This window comes from Papio anubis, chromosome 16, assembly GCF_008728515.1.
Source record: "Papio anubis isolate 15944 chromosome 16, Panubis1.0, whole genome shotgun sequence".
Lineage (NCBI taxonomy): Eukaryota > Metazoa > Chordata > Mammalia > Primates > Cercopithecidae > Papio > Papio anubis.
This window is the reverse complement of record NC_044991.1, coordinates 80,150,824-80,172,698: the sequence shown is the minus strand read 5'-3', so window position 1 is coordinate 80,172,698 and position 21,875 is coordinate 80,150,824. Positions and strand designations below refer to the sequence as shown.

At 41.9% G+C, this 21,875-nt stretch overlaps 1 protein-coding gene across 1 annotated transcript in view; it reads right to left on the bottom strand.

The window, feature by feature from the left end:
- The window catches only part of TSHZ2 (teashirt zinc finger homeobox 2), a 507,548-nt gene extending 486,623 nt beyond the window's left edge, over positions 1-20,925 (bottom strand). The window contains exon 1 of the mRNA XM_017944685.3: positions 19,924-20,925. Within this exon, the coding sequence (XP_017800174.2) occupies positions 19,924-19,963 (40 nt within the window). The 5' untranslated portion in view covers positions 19,964-20,925. The remainder of the gene's footprint in view (positions 1-19,923) is intronic.
- Between the last annotated feature and the right edge of the window lie 950 nt (positions 20,926-21,875).

The window sequence follows — 21,875 nt, the reverse complement described above, 5'->3', positions numbered from 1 at the left end:
CTTACTCATGATTTATTTGATCTATTCCTCATCTAAGTGATTGGAAACACAGATGTTGATGCTATAACTTTGCTTCCAGTAAATAATTCCTCAAAGGACTCACATTTGTTTAACCTTAGTCACAAGATGATAAAACTTATTAAACATTTATGGAGGCAGCAACACAATTCTGTTGGTTTATGTGTTTGGCAAGTTTGGAAACTCATTTCTCCAACTTTTCCACCTTCCTTTCACCTCTTTTAAAGAAAAAAAAATCTTTGAGGAAATTCCTGTACCTGGATTATGAAGATTTTTTTTCCCCTTCATTCTTTGTCTCTCCATTTGTGGCTGCAGTTTGACAGTAAACAGAAGGGCTGCCATGCTGATCTTAAGGAACAATAATTAAACCAAAGGGACAGGAGACAAGGGGCTCCTATGGGATCCACAGAGGAAGAATAAAAGCCCCACTGGGGAACTGTTTTCTTACGATTGCTAGCCTGTTTCTGAGATAAGCAAATGTTCATGAGTGCCATATGCATGCATTGGTTTATCCATTTGACATTTACTAAGACCCTACTACAGTCAGCTCTGTGAGTATAAATAACTGGGGTATCTAAATATTCCGAAGGCCTGGAACCTTGGAGAACCCCTTGTTCATTCATTCATTCATTCATTCATTCATACATTCATGCATTCAACCCAAACACCGACTATGTTCCAGGTATTGCAAATGAATTGTTCCCACAATTCCTAAAATGAATCCCTGACACGATAGGACATGTGGCATGGAGAGGAAGAGAGGCAAGGAAATAGACAATACAATAGGGTGTGGAGCTTCCGGTACTATCTGTCTCTTATACATTTCCCATTGAGAGCAAATTTTCCTGAGCAGGGGACATCCTGTGTAACAGTGGTTCTGTTTTTCTCTCACCAAGCCGTGACCAGAAGGTCAGGGTACAGTGCCACAGGGGAACCCCCAGGGAAATGCACTGTGACGTTGGCTTCATGTTCACAGGGAAAATCCTGCAGGGTTTTGAGGTGATTCCATTAGTAGCGTAGTTGGCAAGAACTCATGCACATGCCAGGTCCACCACAAATGCAAATTCATGCATCAGAAAAGCTTTTCACACTCTCCCCCAACACACACACTAATACCCACAACATACATACTCCACACAAAATCATGCATTATAAAAGCTTTCACACTCTCTCCCCCAACAACACACACACTAATACCCACAACATACATAATCTACACAAAATCATGCATCATAGAGGCTTTCACACTCTCTCCCCCAATACACACTAATACCCACAACATACATAGTCCACACAAAATCATGCATCAGAAAAAGCTTTCACACTCTCTCCCTCAACACACACACTAATACCCACAACATACATAATCCACACAAAAGCATGCATCAGAAAGCTTAAGACTCTCTCCCCACAGCATCACACACTAATACCCACAATATACACTCCACAATAAAATCACAAAGTGCATTATAAAAGCTTTCACACTCTCTCCCCGCATACAACACACACACTCATACCTACAATATACATAATCCACACAAAATCATGCATCAGAAAAGCTTTCACACTCTTTCCCCCACAACACACACACTAATACCCACAACATACATAATCCACATGAAATCATGCATCAGAAGAGCTTTCACACTCTCTCCCCCAACACACACACTAATACCCACAATATACATAATCCACACAAAATCATGCATCAGAGAAGCTTTCACATTCTCTCCCCCACCACAACACACATTGATACCCACAACATACATCAAACATGTTCACATCACAACACACATAATATACATGTATTCACAACTCACATACACAATAAAAGAGATCTACAGCAGAAATACACAATCAAAATATACATACAGTGTAACTAAATCATGCTGGGTAAAATATACACACAGTGTTCTCAATACACATTGGTAATAGACCCAATACACACACACATGCACACACACACACGTACATCCCAGTTCTAAGGATGATGTTGGTGGTCTTGGTTAGGAAAAGCATATTGCACCACATGGACCTTCTAAACCTTGGAGTTCTGTCTTATTTATTTATATTTCTACCCCCTGGACCTACCAGAGAGCCTCAATATATGTTTGCTAAACTGCATTAACTGAAGTTTAACTGCTTAAAGTGTTAAATTGCAGGATTGACTTGTTAACAATTCATCTTGTAACATAAAATCCGAGGGCTCTTCCCTTCCCTGACCCGACCCCATCCACGCACCAGTAGCAACCCAGGAGCTCGGCATCTCTAAAGCCATAGCTGTCCAGCTCTGAAGCTTGATCTGTTACAAACACTGAGGACAGGTGTGATTTATTTTCTGTTGTTCCTGCTTTTCTTTTTACTTATCCCTCTTCCCCGCCCCACCCCAAGGCAGCTACTCACAGTTTTCTTAACACACTCATTATTGGGATTATTGATATATTTTATTTACACTCAGCATACTTAAGTCAAGCAGGCATTTTGGAAGTGCCTACTAGGTACAAATTTTTTGGTTACAGGGGTAGACATCTTTGGTTACAGGGGTAGACATTTTTGCTTAGAGGGATAGACATCTCAGCGAAGTTACCAAAAAATTCCAATTATCAAATATTAGCTGTTTCAATAATGTTTATTTTTGCCCAAATGATTTTCTTACTACATGCAGTAAATTTTTCATAACTGTTCTTCTCCACGTAAATTACTTATGTGAAGATTGTAAAAACTACCACCAATATTCAGTACAGGATTTTGTGCGATGATGAAAAATTTAAAACAGGCTAAATGTCTATTAACAGAGGAACTGATGAATGAATAAAAATGTACATTCTTATGATGGAATATTACAAAGCACATAAAGATAAATTAGTTTTATATATATGTAATTTGTATGTATATATATTAAAACCTATCATCTCTCTCTTTCTTTTTTCTATCTATCTATTTACTTGGATAGAGTCCACACATAAAGTAAAAAAAAAAAGCAAAAAATATTGCAAAATATAGTGTGAAACTATTTACCCAATCTTTTAAAAACATATACAAAAGAATAATACTGCTTCTAGCAACATATACATGCATGTAAAACTATAAATAACAGAAGATATGCCCACTAGATTTTTAATAGTGCCTATCTCTAGGGAGAGACTGAGAAAGGAAATAATAACTAAAATTTGTTGAATTCTTATTATGCACCAAGCACTGTTCTGAGTATGCAATAAGTAACACCTTTTTAAGTTCTCAAAATGCTCATGGAAGTAAGAACTCTCCTTATGCCTATTTTACAGGAGTGAGGCACAGAGAGTTTAAGCTTGTTGTTCAAAGAATACTTAACTATTTGTAAAGTTTAATTATCTTATATCTGAAATTGATTGATCAAGTGAAATAAACTCATCTTATTTTTTTTAACAGTTCTTTCTCTCTTCTATTCCATCTGACTGACTTCCCACCCAATACTAACAGAGAAAACATTAATGTTAAAGACAATGAAACAGGATGATCATTTCATTCCATTTCTTATTAGATTAACCTCAAATCGGACGGCAAGGCAGTTTGCCAAACTTTGTTTTAACACAATGGTTTGTTTTACAATGTGACCCACTAAAAAGGAAATAAATAAACAAAATGTTAAAAAAAAAACTTATCACCAACAATAACTAAAAACAATTGATTTTTTTTTTTTTTGCAAGACAGATCCTATCATGATTTCTGGTGTAGACAACATTTTCCCTCTCAGAAATTCCCTTGAATTTCACGTTCACCTTTCTTATCCTATTATTTGGAGTACTTATTTAAGCATCACCTACAGTTAAATACTTACAAATACAAGATATCTTTTAGAGATCTTGACCGTAAACCTGTGAGGGCAGCTTTTCATTTGCTAAAATAAATAACAGGGCAGTGTCATTGCATGCGTTCCATAATTTTTGATGGCCGGGAAGAGTCCTGGAGCCTACAAGAGATTTATGAGGAACAGATGAGCAGTGTCTGACTTAAGGACACATCCTCAGAGATGCTGTGGAGTGGGTGAGCATGATTCTTGCTGAGACACCCCAGATGGACTGTGTTGGGGGTTTTCATGATGTTTTTCTACTTTTGTTTGGTGAAACAGGAATGGATTTACGAAAATGCCACCATGGATAGCATAAGAGGTTTTAAAAGTCCTTTATTCTTTTTCTTTTTCTTCATAGGCTCAAATTTTAAAGATGGTGTTTGGGGATTTAAATAAGTAGGGATGATTTTTTTTTTTTCTTCTATGACACAATTGACTTACTTCAACCTGGGGAAACACTAAATTTCAGTTCATGGCCTTGGCCTCTGTGTATCCATACTAGACTGTGGAAGTTTATTTATGTGAGTCTGTGCTGTTAAGCATTGAATACTATGAGGAACAACAAAGCATAGTGTCTGAGAGCTTGGACTCTGATAGGTGGGCCTGGGCTTCAGTATCCTATCTAAAAGCTTGTCGTCATCTTAGTCATGCTCCTTGAAATCTCCAAAACTTACGTTTCCATATCTATTCAATTGGCCAATAATCATAGCCAGCTTATGGGATGTCTCAGGGAGAGACTGTGTATAAACAAACTGAATGTAGCCAGTGCTTGGTAAATGTTAGGTACAAGCTTAGTCCTTTTGGCTTAGTTGTTATATGAGTCAAGAAGTGGTAACCATTAAGATGATGACAGTCGTGATTAGTGTCATGTTCATCATCAGCACCATCATCATTTTTACCACATTCACCCATGGGGCACCGGTACTACAGAAAAAGGGCTTGGAAGTCTGACTCAGGAAAGGAGATCAGGAAAGATAAAAGGAAATCAAGGAAGAATAAAAAAGAAGAGAAGTCATTGAAAAAGTATGAAAAAATAGGAAACAGACAACAAGAAAGTAGAGGAGATTCCAAAAAATACAACCCAGGTTTTCTGCCCTCATTCTATAGAGTCTTCAGAATTGTAGGGTGTAAGAAATAAAGAATCAAGTCTGAGAGATCCCTTTTGCGTCTTTCTTGTTTCACTGATCTGGAACCCAGGTTGCCAGCTGGCTCCCAAGCAGACAAAGCCCTCTTAAATTATTTTCTGGATTGCTTGTCTTTCTCCTTCTTAATTGAAGACTTTTCTGGGCTCTGTTGTGTGCTGAGACCAGGTAGACGAATGCGTTAATGCATGCATTTCCTCGCTGTAACACAACAGAGAGACTTCTTATATTCTTTTTCCATTCACTAAAAGCCATAAGTGAAAATGGACCCCTCAAACAACTTTGAAACAACTTTTAAAATATAAGTGCTTTGGCATTTTGGGGTAGGGGAGAGAGAAGGGGGAGAGAAGAGAGAGAGAGGAGAGAAAGAGTAGAAAAAAAGGAAACATATAAATTTTATGTACTTTTTCCTGTTATCCTGTAATTCAAATGGATTAATGTATATCTAATGTACAAATTCCTAGATTCATGGGCCTCATTCCCCTCCTATGGAATCAGAATCTCTGGGCTATAGGTCTGGAATCTGCAAATTTGCATTTTAGCAATTTCTCCAAGTGATGAGTATACCAAATAAAGGTTGAGAACCACTCCTCTCTTCTGGATGCAAAACCAGGACATCATTCCCATTCCCTCCATATCTGCAAATTTTGGGGGGTAAGTAAAGACTTTCCTGAGCTTCCCGCTGATATCCTGGGAGAGGAGATTCCTTCAGATTTCCAAAGTTTTTGGAAGTTTTAATGAAAGCCTCTATCTTCTGGGGGTTTCTTGACAGCCCTTACTCACAGCTTCTTCATGCGCCTTGCCCTGACCTGGCATTGTAGTGTCCTCACATCATTCTAGCCCCTCTTCACAGCTTGTGCAACATCTTCCCGCCTCCTCCACACACACACACAACACACAACACACACGCACACACAACACACACACACAACACATAACACACACGCACACACAGCACACACACACAACACACAACACACACGCACACACAACACACACACACAACACATAACACACACGCACACACAACACACACAACACACACACACAACACACACACGTACACACAACACACACAAACACACACACACAATTGGTTTTTTTCACATGTTTCTTTAAAACGATTCCTTCTTTTTTTCTTGCCCTAATTTTATTTTAAAACAAAAATTTATGTCATAGTCAATGAAAACCTCATATCATTTGCTATGCATTAATGGTAATCAGACAATGAAAGTCTAAGATTATTATTATTATTTTTTGAGACGGAGTTTCACTCTGTCACCCAGGCTGGAGTGCAGTGGTGAGATCTCGGCTCACTGCAATCTCCGCCTCCTGGGTTCAAGCGATTCTCCTGGCTCAGCTTCCCAAGTAACTGGGATTACAGGAATGCCCCACCATGCCTGGTTAATTTTTGTATTTTTAGTAGAGACGGGGTTTCGCCATGTTGGCCAGGCTGGTCTCAAACCCCTGGCCTCAGGTGATCTGCTGCCTAGGCCTCCCAGAGTGCTAGGATTACAGGCATGAGCCACCATGCCCTGCCCTAAGATTATTATTTCATTTATTTCTTTTTTCTTTTCTTTTTTTTTTTAAGATGGAGTCTTGCTCCACTGCCCAGGCTGGAGTGCAGTGGCATGATCTCGGCTCTCACTGCAACCTCCACCTCCCAGGTTCAAGCGATTCTCCTGCTTCAGCCTCCTGAGTTCCTGAGTAGTTGGGATTACAGACATGTGCCACCTCGCCCAGCTAATCTTTTGTGTGTGTGTGTGTGTGTGTGTTTAGTATAGACGGGGTTTCACCATGTTGGTCAGGCTGGTCTTGAACTCCTGACCTCGTGATCCATCTGCCTTGGCCTCCCAAAGTGCTAGGATTACAGGCGTGAGCCACCGCGCCTGGCTATTATTTCATTTCTTTACTGGATATCTTTGCTTGCTAAAGTCTCTGAATCTGAGGTCTGCTCTTTCTGACAAACAAGGGTGAGAGGTGTTAAAAATAGGCTATTATCAAAGACTTTCTCTTGACTTACCAGAGGCATTGAAATAGTATTGTAGAAGGGACATTACTTTCACTACATGACTCAATGCTGCTTAATCTACACTAATGGTAGGAAAATGCTTATTGGGATAACTCTGGCTTAAATAATGTTCAAGGATGGGCTTGCTTCCTCATTAAAACTGCATCATTGGAGGTGATGGTTTGAGTCACTGCTCGCTAACCCTTCCCCCTAGAGACATGCTTTTGGCTCCTTGGGTTTTCTCATTTTAACTCCTAAGCACCACGTCACCACCATTCACTCCTTCAAATAATATTTATTGAGCACCATCTATGTGCCAGGTCTCGTGGACATGAAAGCAATGAGACACAACATCTGCCCTTCAAAGTCCATAAGGTCAGAGTCATGGTGATGATTTTAATAATTTAACATTTATTGAGCACTCACTGTATGCAAAGCACCATTTCAAGTGCTTTACTGGTATTAATACTTGACTTCTCCCAACTACCCAGAAGGGGATTTTATTATCCCCATTCTACCAATAAGGAAATCAAGGCATGGAGAGGATTATTAACTTGTTAATAAAATAACTACAATGTATTGACCACTTACCATGTATGCACCATTCACCATTTTCTTCATTGCAAATACCACAGTGTTAAGCGTATCATCTGGTTTATCTCAATTAATCCTCATAAAAAACCCTATGACATGAGTCCTTTTATTAGGTCTGTTTTGCTAATGAGAAAACAAATTCTGGGAAGCAAAGATGCCCGAGGTCACACCAAGATGAAATAATCGTTGGAGAGAAATGGAACCCATGCCTGTCTGTCAGACTCCAGGATCCATCCCCTTACCCAGGGACTGAGTTGTCTAATGGGGTTGGAGAAATACGTGAAGAAGCCATTCCAGGACTCCAGGAAATGTGCTTGGAAAAGTGTGGCCTCTTTCCCTGTATGGCCGATTCTAGAATGTATGCAGCTTCCAACACTTTTCTTGGTTTCCACTTTGGCCCAGAGAACGATAGACTGACAATCTGCAGTAAGGCCCTTACATATAACTGGAGAAGAAAAATAGAAGACAGAATTAGAGAAAATATTCATGGCTAACCTAGTCTGATTTTTCCTGTACAGCTTTCAGTAGACGCCTCTTTTTCACTCGCACCTGTCTGCAACCTTGTGGTCTCTCTTCGGACCACTGCCATGGCTCCTCCGCCATCGATCTGGTCCAACTCTGCACAGCCTTTGACTGCATTGATGTAGACGCCTCTTGAGTGGTTGCTCGCAACCTGGGTCCCTGATAAATCGCAGGGCAGCCAGAGGACCCTATCAAACCTAAGTCAGATCCTGACTCTGCTCCTGAACCATCCGACGCACCCCACCTCGGTGACAGCCCCAGCCCCTTGCTTGCTTATCCTTACCCTCCCTGCTCACCCTCCCCGTCTGCTCCGGCCACCCAGCTTCCCAGCTGCTCCTCCTGTTCGTCCCAGTAGCTCTAGCCCCGGATGTTCAGCTGTGCCCGTCACTGTCTTCCTCCAGAGAGGGGCAGTTTTCTTCCAACCGCTTCACTCCAGACCCGCTGTCAGTATCACTTCCGCAGACGGGGACCTTTCCTGACCATCTTATTCGAAACAGCCACTTCCTGTCATGCTCTACCCCTGCAAACACCCTCTGCAGACACCAGACCCTGACACACGGAACTGTCTGCTGGCTGGTCTCTGGTCTGCCCTCCGCACTCAATGTAAGCTCCAGGAAGGCAGGCCTTTTGTCATTCGGATGTCAGGCTTCAGTTCCAGCGCCTCCTACAGCGCCTGGGACACAGCCACAGCCCCCCTCCCATCATCACACTTGTTCATAAAGGTCCTAAGGCAGGCGGCAGAATCTCCCCCGTGCTCTCCAGGATCCCAAATCTCTTTGTCCTAAGATACATCTTAACAGGCAGCAGCCAGCTTCCCTTCTTCCTGCTCTCAGGCACTTATCTGGAGGTGACAATTAAAAAGTGAAGAAGGCGTTACCAGGAAACAGCCGTAGCCTATTCCCATTAGCTTAACAACCCCTAAGCTGTGCCGCCTGGCGCCTGAGGGGATAAGCGCGGGTTCCCCGTGGGGTAGGGGCAGAGTTGTCAGGTCCTGGGGGGCTGGGAGCACCTGGAGAGCGCAGGCCAGGAAGGCACTTGGAGAGGGCGCAGGGAGAGGCTGAACCTCAGGGTCAGAAATGAGGACCCTCCACCCCTTCCCCTCCATCCACGTTCCCAGCAAGCACTGTCTAGAAGATGAATGAACAATATTTACCGCACAAAGGGATATCACTGCCCTTCAATCGAAGGCCCATGACACGATGAGCAAAATACAAGATTAAGACGAAAATCACCGTCTTTTGGTCATGAATAGTTTCTAATTCGAAACATATTCTAAGAACAGCTAGGATTTGCAATTGGTCCAGAGGTCTGCTAGAAGTTTTAGACCTATGAAAGAGATCCTTATACTTGAAAATAATTAATTAGTATACAAAGCAATACACGAATGAAAGTATTCATTCATTTCTTTACAGTTTCATTTATTCATTCATCAGGAAATATTTGGTTAGTGCCTAATACGTGCCAAGGACTAACTCAGGTGCCTAGATTTCTCTCAGAATTCCTGCAGAAAAGAAAACACAATTAAGTGCAAGAATAAAAAACATTCATTTGTGAGGGGGATCCCATGTAAAGACTGGGCCCGCACCAAGAGTTTTATATGCGTCACATAATCGAATTATCACAAGTAAAATGTGAGGTGAGCAAAATCCTTATCCCCATCTGACAGATGAAAACGCTGAGGTGCAATGAGGCGAGGAAACTTGCTTCTGAGTGCACAGCTGGCTGCAGTTGGACCCCAGGTCTGCTTGACTCTTAACGATGGCTTTCCACAGCCTCGCCATGTCATCCATCACAGCACCAATCTCTCTATGAAGGCTGGGAATGTGTTTTTATCTCCAGCTGCCACCTCTATCATCCTAAGCATCCTACTCACCATCACTAGGGCTGGGTAAGTAGACCAAGAGAGCAAACATGCCCAAGTCCATCATCACTTTTGAAATACAAACAGGGCCTATGTTCAACTAATAACCAAATCAGATCACATCACCTCCTTAGGCCTTTGGCATTTCCTCCTTCCTCTGCCTGGACTGCTTCTCCCAGCCTTGCGCTTGGCTAGTCTCTCACTTTTTTTCAGGTCTGATCAAATCACCACTTGAGAAATAGCTCCCCTGACCACTCTCTATAACATGATAACCCTCCATCACTCTCTACCCCATGAAGCCAGGTTTATTCTTATGAAATGCAATTAGGACTATTCAATATAGTGTTATATATTTATTTGTTTGTTGCCTTTTTAGGCTTGCCCACAAGAATATTAGCTGTGTGAGGGCAGGGGCATCTCTATTCTTGTCTACTTTATTTCTGCAGCACCCAGAACAATACCTGGCACATAATAGATGCACAGCCAATATTTGTTGAACGAATGAATGCATGTACATACATATGAAAGAACATCCCTTAAAGAGACAACTTCAGATGAGAGGAGTTGGCCTGAAGATTCTATCTGGAGATACCGTGAAAGGCAGCATCCTCCGTCTAGGCTCTCAATTTACTCCCATAACTTTAGACATCACAATAGATGCACGGGGAGAATAGTAAGACTGAGGGTTCCTCCTTGGGTCCTTCTTGGCAATTTGCTATGACTATTCTACATAAACGATCATAGTACATTAAATGCATGGGCCTTGGAAGCAGAAAGAACTGAGTTTAAAACGCAGCTTGGCCACTGCACGACCTTGAATGAGTTATCCTGCAACTTACTCAGATTCTCATCAGTAAAAGAGGGATTATACTCGAAAATTATAAGGAACAGGACTCAGCCCAGATGTCCCCTCCTCTGAGAGGTCTCCCCTGACCATTCACATCTCTGTTGTCCCAGCTCCTGCTCTCACAATTTTGCTTTTATAAAGCTATTGTCATCATGAAGCTTTTTTCTATACTGAAATTATCGTTTGCTTTATAAATTTGTTTGTATATTCTCTAGCTTCCCCCACTTGGAGGGCAAGATCCCAGGGATCATCTCCATCCTATTCACCTCCAGGTCCCAAGTAGTAGAACAGCATCTGGCACATAGTAGGAACTCAAGAAATAACTGCCGTGTAAATGAAGAAATGTAAACATATAAAGCCCTTGGTATGTAAAAAGCCCTTGTCTAGTGGCAGGTATCATTGTTACCGTTGTTATCGTTGTTGGTGGTGCTAGAAATTCTATTTCTTGGGAAAGAAACATTTTTTTTGAGCTGGTGCCGGACTCCAAACAGTCCAGCGTGAGTCTGCCTCAGGAGAAGAGGTTAAAACATTACTTAGCCATTGTGTTTGCAGGCTTACAAATCAAAATGCATCCATATCTGGTTTCTTTCAAGCCCTGGACCCCTTGTTCTATGATAATTGGTAAGTTGCTTATTTCCCGGTTAATATAAATTTTCCATGGTCTGGTTATTCAGGGTAAAGACACACTGTTCCCTCGTATCCCTGTGGCGCCTAACAGTTTCAGCACACTTTCTCAGCCCTCATCTGATGCAATCCTTTCCACACACCTGGAACATATAAAGAACTCCAATTGCCCCCATTTTATAGATTAGAAAGTGGAAGGCAGAGATTTGAGCAGCCTGCCCAAGTTTACACGGCCGAACAAGAACTAGACCTAGAAACTTGAACGTGAATCAGTCTGACTCTAAAACCTCACATTCTTATCCGGAGAGTAAGGTTTATCTCTAGAGCTTGCCTGGGGCTAAATAACTAGCACAGGGCAAGCCTGCAACCAGAACCCAAGTCACTTCCCCTTACTCCGCTGTTCCATCCACAGTCTCAAATCTAATCCCAAGGGGGAAAACAAGAAGAAGCACTCAGCAGTGTACCCAACTTTCTAATAAAGGAAAATAGCCAAAGGCAATTCTGATATCAAACGCATTTATGGCTTTTCATTTTGGCATTTCTTCTGTACCAAATGGTACCATACGCATAGAATAGATTTGACTCTTCTCTACAGCATCATCTTGGCCCAGAAGCTATTCATATCTCTCTGGGGTATAAAAGAGAGGCTCCTAAATACATAAAAAATTCCAAGGATCTGATAAATTGAAGTGATTTAAAGTAAGCCCTGTGTAGTTTATACAGAGATATTTAAATGCCACTGCTCTCACTTACACAAGTCATTTTTCCCCTATAGAAGACCTTGACCCTCTGTCTCATTTTTGTATCTCCCATGTCACCAGATTTCATGGATTTTTCATGATCCAGTAAAGTGTTACGGAAGTTTCTTTCAAATTCATTACAAACAGAATGGCGCTGCCAACTCTGTTTTTATCTCATTCTGCCCTTCCTAACTATTTTCATGAAAAACAATAACTGTATTCTACCCACATTAATATCTAAACTATATAATTTCCATAGAAATGGCTTAGATGTGGCTTTAAGAAGAAAGCTCACGGGTGATTTTAGAGTATTCCTTCAGTTCTGAAATCACTCAAGTAATTAAGACCAGTGATCTTAATTTTTGTACTAACACACTGCAGAATGCTGGCCTTTTTTTTTTTTTTTTTTTTTTTTTTTTTTTTTTTTTTCTCCCCCTTTTTGCTGTAAATTTTTTTTTTTTTTTTTTTTTTTTTTTTTTTTTTTTTACCCCACCTTAGTGTCTACCAGCATTGCGGAAACATGAGGCCTGTCCTTTATCATAAATGGACACTATAGCTTTTCAATTAAATTAGTCTTTGGAGAGAGATGCAAAAGAGCTAAAAAGCTCCTTAAAAAATCTTCCCTGCTTCACCGCTTCTCATTTGCCAAGAAGAGATGTTTAGTTAAAATGCAATACTGTTGTCTTCTTATCCTGCCGCAACAAAGTTCTCTCGATCTTGAACCCTGAGCTGGCTATCTTATAAAGATTCCTGAGGTTTTTCTTTTGGTTTGCATGCCCACATTTGGTTTTCTGAAACAATTTTTAAAAAAGGGTTGTGTACATGGCACAAGTATACATATGTAACAAACCTGCACGTTATGCACATGTACCCTACAACTTAAAGTATAATAATAATAAATAAATTTAAAAAAAAGCGTTGTGTAATACAGTGTCTTAACATCTGTGTGTCCAGAGAGAGTTTCATTAGACCCTACTTCAGGCTGGGGTAGCAGGTAGGGGGATACTGAAATTGTTTTTTAAATAACACAGGTAGAAAGAAAGTTCTCATTCAGAGGAGCAGAATTCAAGACAAATGCTTTCAAATATGATCCAGGTATTTCTTCCCCCCATGTAATTTCTCTAAGCTCATTATCTCTAAAACTTTTGCATTGTGCGTTTTCCTGTTGTTATGCGTAGCTAAATAATACTGATATATTAATAATAGGATTATCTTGCTCTGCCTCCTGAATTTTAATTTCTAAAATTTTAAATAATTGTAGGCATTACTTCAGCATTCCAGAATATTTGAGGGTGCCCAAAAGATGTCTTTTTCTATGGGGGAAATGCAAAAAATTGAGGGAGGCAACAACTGAAAATTCCAAATTGCCATTTTAATGACTTGCAAATGCCTCCAAATTATTGAATCATTTCATTCATGGAGTTTGCTTTGGAAACAAATATATCAGCAATTCCCACTTGCATCTCAGGTTTCTCCTCTGTGTGTCTGTGTATGTACATAATGTCTTTGAACGGACCTCAGTCTGATACCCTCGGACAAAATAATTTCTCGGACAAAATGAGCAATATGAATCCGGCCACACTGCTAGAGACACTCCCCATTCATGTTCAAGTTAAAGTTGAAACTATATGTTTGCAGAGATGCTTTCTCATTAGTTTGCAGACCTAGACTAGCAGGGAACAGTTGGGCTCTAAAGTCTCTAATTTTTATTACAATGTCTTAAAAATCTGATGTATCTTGAAATCCACTTTAAATGCTATCTCTATACGTTCTTCTCAGACAAAGTTCCCAAAACAAGCGAATGAAAGGTCAGTAGGAGGGGAAAAAAAGAAATTATAAAGCCAGTGAAAATAGTGTTACATGTTAGAGGCATGTAAATAGATGGTGTTTTTTTTCTTACTGTAATATTCAGGTAAGCAAGCAAGCACTCTCCACTTTCTTGGGTGGTTAGAATGACTAAATTCCTCCTGTAATCAAAGAACTGCTTGCCAAAGATCACCCGAAGGAACGTGAGAATTTCTAACTTTAAACAGAACTCATAAAACTTTAAAAAAAATTTAAAAATACCAATTGTTACAAATTGCTGAAAAATGAATATAAAAATCTATTCTGGGGTAAGCAGACTCTATAAAGATAGAAGGATAAGCTCTCCCTGATTACAGACTACAGTAAAAGATAGTCTGTATTTATCACAACATTAGAAAATTAAAATACATTTCTCCCAAAGAAATAAAAACATAAAAGCGTTCTCAACTTGCGAAGCAATAACATTATTTGTGTGCCAGGCTTCTTTTAATACCACTGTGATTTTTTTAATAAAAGTCGTTCAGTTTGATTGTAATTAAATATGTAATGAAAAAGCACTGCTTCAGGGAAGCGATGCAAGACACTCTCTAACTGTTAGTTTAATGTATTTCCAACTGACTTTGCATCAAACGAAAATGATACTCTGTGTATGCCTGGTCTTAATATAGAATTTGTTCGGCAATTTCTGTGTTTTTTTAAAGGGGACATGGGTAGAAGCAGGCATTGCCTTTGAAATAGTGGCTGAGTCTTCCCAGACCATGACATTCCCAAATAAAATTGATAGTATAAATACAGTGATGGAAGGGAAAGTCGACTTTGGACATTTACCTCCTGTCAGCTAATTACAGGCACAGCACAAACATGACCAGGGCCTAGGTTTTCTTCTTGGTTGACTTCCTAAGTCAGCTGCAGTGACGAACAGTGAGGCATCATTTCAATGGCTTTAAAAAATGCCGGGTTCAGTCTGTGCCCCCACCCCCATCACCAAAACCTGCTCAATGGACAGCACAATTCCCAAGGCCCTGGGAAGAGAAACAAATCGACTCAGATATTATCCTTTGGAGAAATTCCATCAAATAAATGAGAAATCAGCTGGGATGAAATGAAAGCATAAACCTCCGTTGGAGACTATGAGAAAGGTCAAGCTGCTTCAGGGACAGACCTCCTAAAGATACTTGGGAGATATTTCTTGGGTGTTAAGCATTCCCAAAGTGTAGCAATAGAATGGGCAACTGGGAGATAAGGAAATATAAAGTGGAAGAAAAAAACGTAGACTGTTTCTGAGGAATGTTTCTCCCCTCCCCAAAAGTAACCTTCAACATTCAAACTCTTAAGCCTCAGAGAAGATTTTCATTGTCAAGAAGTTTCCCAGACGCCCTACTCCCTTATATAGTTTCTACTAGAACTCTCTGTCACTTGTAATCTGCTGATTAGGGTTAACGTATTGTGTCCTGATATGGCAGATTAAAAATGAAATCAATAAATGCCTAAAACAAATGGGCTTTTGAGATGTCCTATTCAATCTGAGTCTTTAAGGGTGAGGTGAGAGGTGGAGGAAGGAAATCAGGATGGGGGGTGGGAAAAGGACCACTTAAGTAATCAATTTCCATCCAAAATATTGTGTGGACCAAGCGATTTCAAGGTATCTATCCTTCCTTTTTCAGAGATCTGCCTTAAGTAACCAGAATGGCCAAAAGAGTTTGTGCTGCTGAGACCCTTTGGGGTTTATTGCGTCCATGCGTGTGTGTGTGTGTGTGTTTGTGTGTGTGTGTGTGTGTATTTTTCCATTCATTTGTTAAAATCATACTTTTGGGCAAGTGAAGGAATCCATCGCATGAGATATTTAAATATTCAAGATGTGAACTTGTCTTTCTGAAGGATATTTAAACAAAGTGAGGGAGCCAGGGGCCCAAATCTACTCGATTCCTAGTCTCTTGAATCCTGTCCTACTTGACAGTAAACTGAAGGTAAACTTTGCCCTGAGCTGCCTGTCCCCTCCCTCCATCCTGTTGGTTGTGATTTCTGGGACCTCACCCGTTAATTCAGAGTCACCACTCTCAAGAGGAGGAAAAGAGATCTCTGAGGTCATTTCTGCTCTGTTGCAGTGTTCAGAGTTGTCCCCGCTGACTATGTTTCCCATGTAAATAACCTATGTTATTAAGGTGCAAATTGCAACTTTTAAGTAATGATTGCTAATAGTCTAATGTTTACTGCCACACAAGGACATTCATGAAAACAAAATCTGCATTATTCATCTCCATATTAAATAAACAAAATAAACTGAGGGAGCTGTTCTTTCTTGCAAGACTCTCCTCAGATCTGGGTGATCAGAAAGCCTCTAAGAGTCAGCGAGAAGGAAACATCTAATCGCTTTGGGTGGGCAGGGGCAGAATCCTATAACTTACATATATAGTAGATATGCACAAGATAGGCTCACAAAAGATTTTGTGTTCTATTGCAATTGGCTGTCATTAATATAAAAACAGTTCAGGATGGTGAAATAAAATATGTATTTTATATGCGTGCGCACAGAGGCTGAGATAGGCTGTAGAAAATCAAGAGTTAGATTATAAGTCTACAATTTTAAATTTTTAACCACTCTGCATCCTGCAAAATGCAAACAAATCAAAACCCCGTTCTGTTTTATTTTACTTTCCTGCCATTTTCTCTATCTTCCTTGAAATGCATAGAAGGGAAAAATGCTGGTACTGAATCCCGCAATATTTTCAGGTAATAGTGGATGCATTTTAATGGTGAGTGAAATATACATCCAAGGAAGCAAGCATGCACACACAACACAAACCCCTGGGGTACTGTAGGCTGCTTTCTCAACTTTTTTTTTCTTGCCCTAAGTAATAGTATGGTGGAATAGCATAGCTTAAGAAAGCCAGGAAGAATGACATTTCAGAGGGAAATACTCTGATTTAGCTATTTCCTTAAAGAGAATTGTCCCCTCACATCCCTTCCCCCTGAAGGGGGAGGAATATAACAAATAAAGACTAAAATTCCTCATCACTTACAATATCATGCTGTTTATTCTGTTTAGATACCTGCTTTAGTAGAAAGTTCTGTAATTGATTCCTTGAAACATGGAACTTAAAATTAATAATACAAAGAAATCAAATTGCCTGGAACAGTTCTTGGGGAAAAAGAGCGCTCCGAGAGAGCCTCAGCTCTGATCCACTCACAGGCTTTTTCTATCTCGCATTATTCATTAATCAAGCTAGAAATCAAGCTTTCAACATCAGTCCTTGGGTGTAATTACTTACAGTTGTGCATTGTGTTTAATTCTAAGCAGTGATAAAAGTTAGTATGGCCATAATCTTAGAACCCACCTTCTCCCCTTCCCTGGATGTTAACTGGCTACAGAACCCCAAAGTGGCTAACTTTACTTGTGAATAACCACTTCAGCTGAAATAGAGTAGGGCATTGATGACCTTAGCTGAAAAGAAGAAACTCTGCATGAAAAACTGTCTCCTCTATTAATATGTGAGCAAATAAATAAGGTAAGAGGGCCCTCACTGTGTACGAAATGAATTATCCTCTTTCGGCTTAAGAAGGGTTTCCCCTTCTGGTGAAAATAATAAGAATCATACAAAACAAACATACAAAGACAGTAGGAATATAATAGGCCAGAAAACTGAAACTCTAGTTATAAGTTTCTCACACACACACACACACACACACACACACACACACACACACACACACACACCCAATAAGCTAGCCAGCACTAACAGATACAGTTTAATGAAAAGGACCTAATTTAAATAATGTGATACAGTGTTATGTTACGTACACCTGGATCCTTATCGATCGGAGGATAATGATAATCAAAGTCGAGCAATTCTGAGCAATGCACTTTTTGTAATGAGCTTACTAAAGGAGACATGTCCAGTCATTCTGGTAATTTAAATTACTGCCTAGTTGTTGATAGTCTTTACCGGAACAACAAGGAAAAAAAAAAAGAGTAATTTTCAGGGCAGTATCACTTCTTGCTGGATGGTAGCCCAGGGTTCTCTTTCGGGACAACAATAAGGATGTTATCTCTGTAATGTAGCTACACTTAAACTTATGTTGCCAGAACTAGATGCAGCAGGCTCACTCTTCCTGGGTCTCAAAGGCCATTGAACACATTCACAGGCTGTCAGATTGCAAAGCAGCCTAAGTTTTAGGAAATAAGTGAGTTAAATGCAGAAAGAGACAACTGTAGGAAAGAGACATTGTTTTCGAAAGAAGTAACTAGAGTTGAAAAAAGAAAACTTCACTGGTGAGGCGGGTTCCAAATCTATGCCTCACTAAAAATATTTTAATTATTTTGCTTTTAGGGGAACGATCAGAAAATATGGGAATCCACACTTTATCAATATTTCTGCATGCCACTCGAACCAACTTACAAACAGTTAGGGAAGCAATTCTGTGGTCAGAAGGAATGATAACTGTGGATATTTCGAAACACATATATTGCCATTTGGACCCGAATCACGGGAGGAAGGAGGATGAGCTTGGTGGTTCAACACATTCAGACAAGGGATGCCCACTCTCCTCAGATTCCTAACTAACTTTGGATTTGTTCTAAGGGTGACTTTGCAAAGTTTATGAAAGTGTTCCACCAAACTTCTCCCTATGTTTTGCTAGAGGTGGAACAGAATGAAATGTGGAGGTGGGTCTGCAGAAGGCCAGCCTTACCTAATGTTGGTTAATCAAGAGGGCAAAGACAGAGAGAGAGGAAAAAACAACTAAACGTAAGCTTTTTGCAAAAGCCCTGATTCGACTAAAGGACACAAAGAAATAAAAACGCCCACATTAAAAGCCAAACAAGATAATAATTGTGCATGTCTGGCTCTGAATATAGAGGGCAAGGTTTGCGTCACTGGCACTCTGAGTTACCATGGTGAGTGATTTATTGATATATATCAAGAATGAATAGATCAAAGGCAGCGAGATGACAGGTGATCAATCAAATGTCAAATCAAAACTAGCAATCAAGTGGAAAGCTGATTTTTCAGTGGGTGGGTCTGGCAGAAGAAAAATGAACTTTCATATTACACTTCCGAGAAACAAAACCCCAGCATACTATTAAAAAAGCGATTAAGCAACGCCCCCCCAAAAAAAAAACAACCTTAGAAGGTCTATTGTACTGATCCATTAACCTGTTCTTATCTTTTTTAGGGGGCAGTAAGGATTCAGATGGACAGTTCTTACAGTACGAATCATTTCACAAAGTTTGCAACTCTCTAGGCAAAGAAAATCCAGAGCTGTTTAAATTTCTATGGGGAATTTCCCCCTCACAACCCCTTTTGCTTTTTTTGAGAGTAGGGAAATTGTTAATTAGATTTCCAAATATGGATCCTTTTAGAAAATATATGCAAAGATCCATCCATTTCCTGAGGGCACTTTGTCCACCTTGGTGATCAACGCTAAACTCCTATTGCTCGCCCCAAAGCCTGCCTGCAGCCCGAGTGTCGGATATGCCTCACACTTCAGCGCCCCAAGCCCCAGTGAGAGGAGACGCTGTCCCTGGAGGCCAGAAGCCACTGGCACTGACCACGCAGAGGGATGCAGGGGTGGAGGTGCTGTCTCCCTACTCCGCACCCCAAATCCTCAATCCGACTTTGGCCCGAGAGGCAAGAAACAGACTGGGAGAAAGTTAGGGGTGGGGTAGAGGGTGGAGGAAAGAAAGTTTAAGGAGGAAAGGCTTGGTGGGATAGCTCCCCCCAACCCAACCGGAGCTTAGAAGGGGAGGATTTGGGAGACCAGAGAAGGCGAGAGAGGACGAGGTTATTAGAGGGGCATCCGGCGCAAACTCCCCCGAAAAGCTTAAGTGGGTGGTGCCCCCGGGCACCCAGGGGCAAGGAGGGCGGGCGAGGAGCTCGGCGCACAGGGCAGCCCGGGCTGGGCAGCCCCGAAGCGGAGCCGTTTCTCTTACCTGCCGCCCGCTTGGGTGCCTGCTGTTTTCTCCTCGGCATCCTCTACTTCGCTCCAGTCCCACTTCTGGCGCCCCAGCCCCGAGCCGCGCGCCGGGGCCCGCTGTCTCTCTGGCCTCTCTGGGTCTCCTCCGCCTCTTGCCCGGTGGCTCCTAGGACGTCACTCGGCCTCTGTCCCCCTGACGATCCCCCCTGCAACTCCTCCACCACGGGCCAGAGACCCCCCTCTCTGGGTGGCAGACACGGGTGGCTTGCGCCGGCTGCTTTGAAGTAGAGGTTGGTTCTGCCTTGTTTGTTTGTTTGTTTGTTTTGAATTTTTTTTTTCCTCTCTCTTTTTTGTTTTTGCTTTTGGATTTTTTTTTTGTTTTTGCGTTTTTTTTGGTGACTGTTGAGACACTTGATTTCTTTATTAAACATCCAAGACCGGGTTCGGATGGAAGGGACGAGGGGCGCACACGCGCCACACGCACACTCGCGCGTAAAGATAAGGAAAAAAAAAAAAAGGCAATCCTGGGAAGGTAGTGGGTTTCTTCTTCTTTTTCTTCTTCTTCCTTCTCCTCTTTCCCTCCTCCTCCTCCTCCTCCACCTCCTCCTCCACCTCCTCCTTCTTCTCTTCCTCCTCCTCCTCCTCGCCGATCTCTATGGCGGATTCGTGCCGGGGGGGAGAGCGATCACTCACTGTAGGTTTGTGGCTGCTGTCAGATCCCCGTCTGTGAGTGATATGCGAGAGGACAGGAGCGGGTTTTGGAAAGACAGAAAATCTGGAATTCACTCACTCACACACACACACAGACACACACACAGACACACTCACACACGCACTCACACTGCACGCACCCCTTCACCGCGCACACCCTCCCACCCCACATGCACACACAAACACACACACACACCCTCGCACACACACACAAGACAGGGCGAGGCGATGCCAGCAAACATCGATCCCGCTGAACAAACTGAACATGAACAAACTCCTCCTCCTCCTCCTCCTCTCCCCGCGACCTGATGACAGGGAGAAATTTACTCCCCAGCCGCAGAGCGCCAGGCAGCGGGAGCCTATTAGGGAACTGGCACGTCCCACGCCAGGGAGGAGGGAGCTGGGGGCAGAGCCCAGCACGGCAGCCCAGAGCCTCGGTGCGCCCACTCTCCACCGGGGCAGGCGTGCCCTGAGCGCAGGGACACCTCCCGGGAGGAGGAAGGGGCGGGGGCGGGGGGAAAGGAGGTGAGGAGGGAAGGGGTGCGGGAGAAAAGGAAGCAGGGTGATGATGGCTGAACTCTGAGGCTGGGAGGCTGTGGAGGGAGATTCAGGGGGCCAGGTTGGCTGACCAGCAGGGACCATGCCAATATTAGGAGAGGGAGAACTTAGGTTTGTTCAGGGCGGGGAAGAGGGAAGGGACCTTATCCAGTGAGGATCTCCATCCTCTAAGTCTTAACCTGCCCCCCAAAATGTCCTCCCCACGCCCCCCTCAATTTAGTGCCCCTGTCCCTCCCACCTTCTAGCTAATCAGTGGGTGGTCACAAAAACAAAAATCTCCCTTCTGCCTACTTTAAGGTCTAATCACATACTCCTCTTTTTGTTTCCTCTGAAGAATGTTTATTGAGCACCTACTATGTGCCTATTCTGGAGACACAGAGGCCACAGAGAAAGGGAAGGTGGTGGCCCTGTTGGTATTTATATTCTAACGGGGGAGTGCAGACAAGTGCCTCCCAGCTATCCAATCTTTGCTTAAATGTCCTCCTCTCCCAAAGGTCTACCTCAGTTAAAATATCACACACACACACACGCACAAACTTCCTGTCCCATTTCTCCATTTGATTATTCCCCAGTGAGCTGATCCGTGTCACACAGGTTATAGACAGTTTTCTATTCTGTTTATTGTAGGAATTCCCCTCTTGAATATAAGCTCCAATGGATTGGAGGAAGGATTTTTCCCTCTTTGTTCTATTACATTCC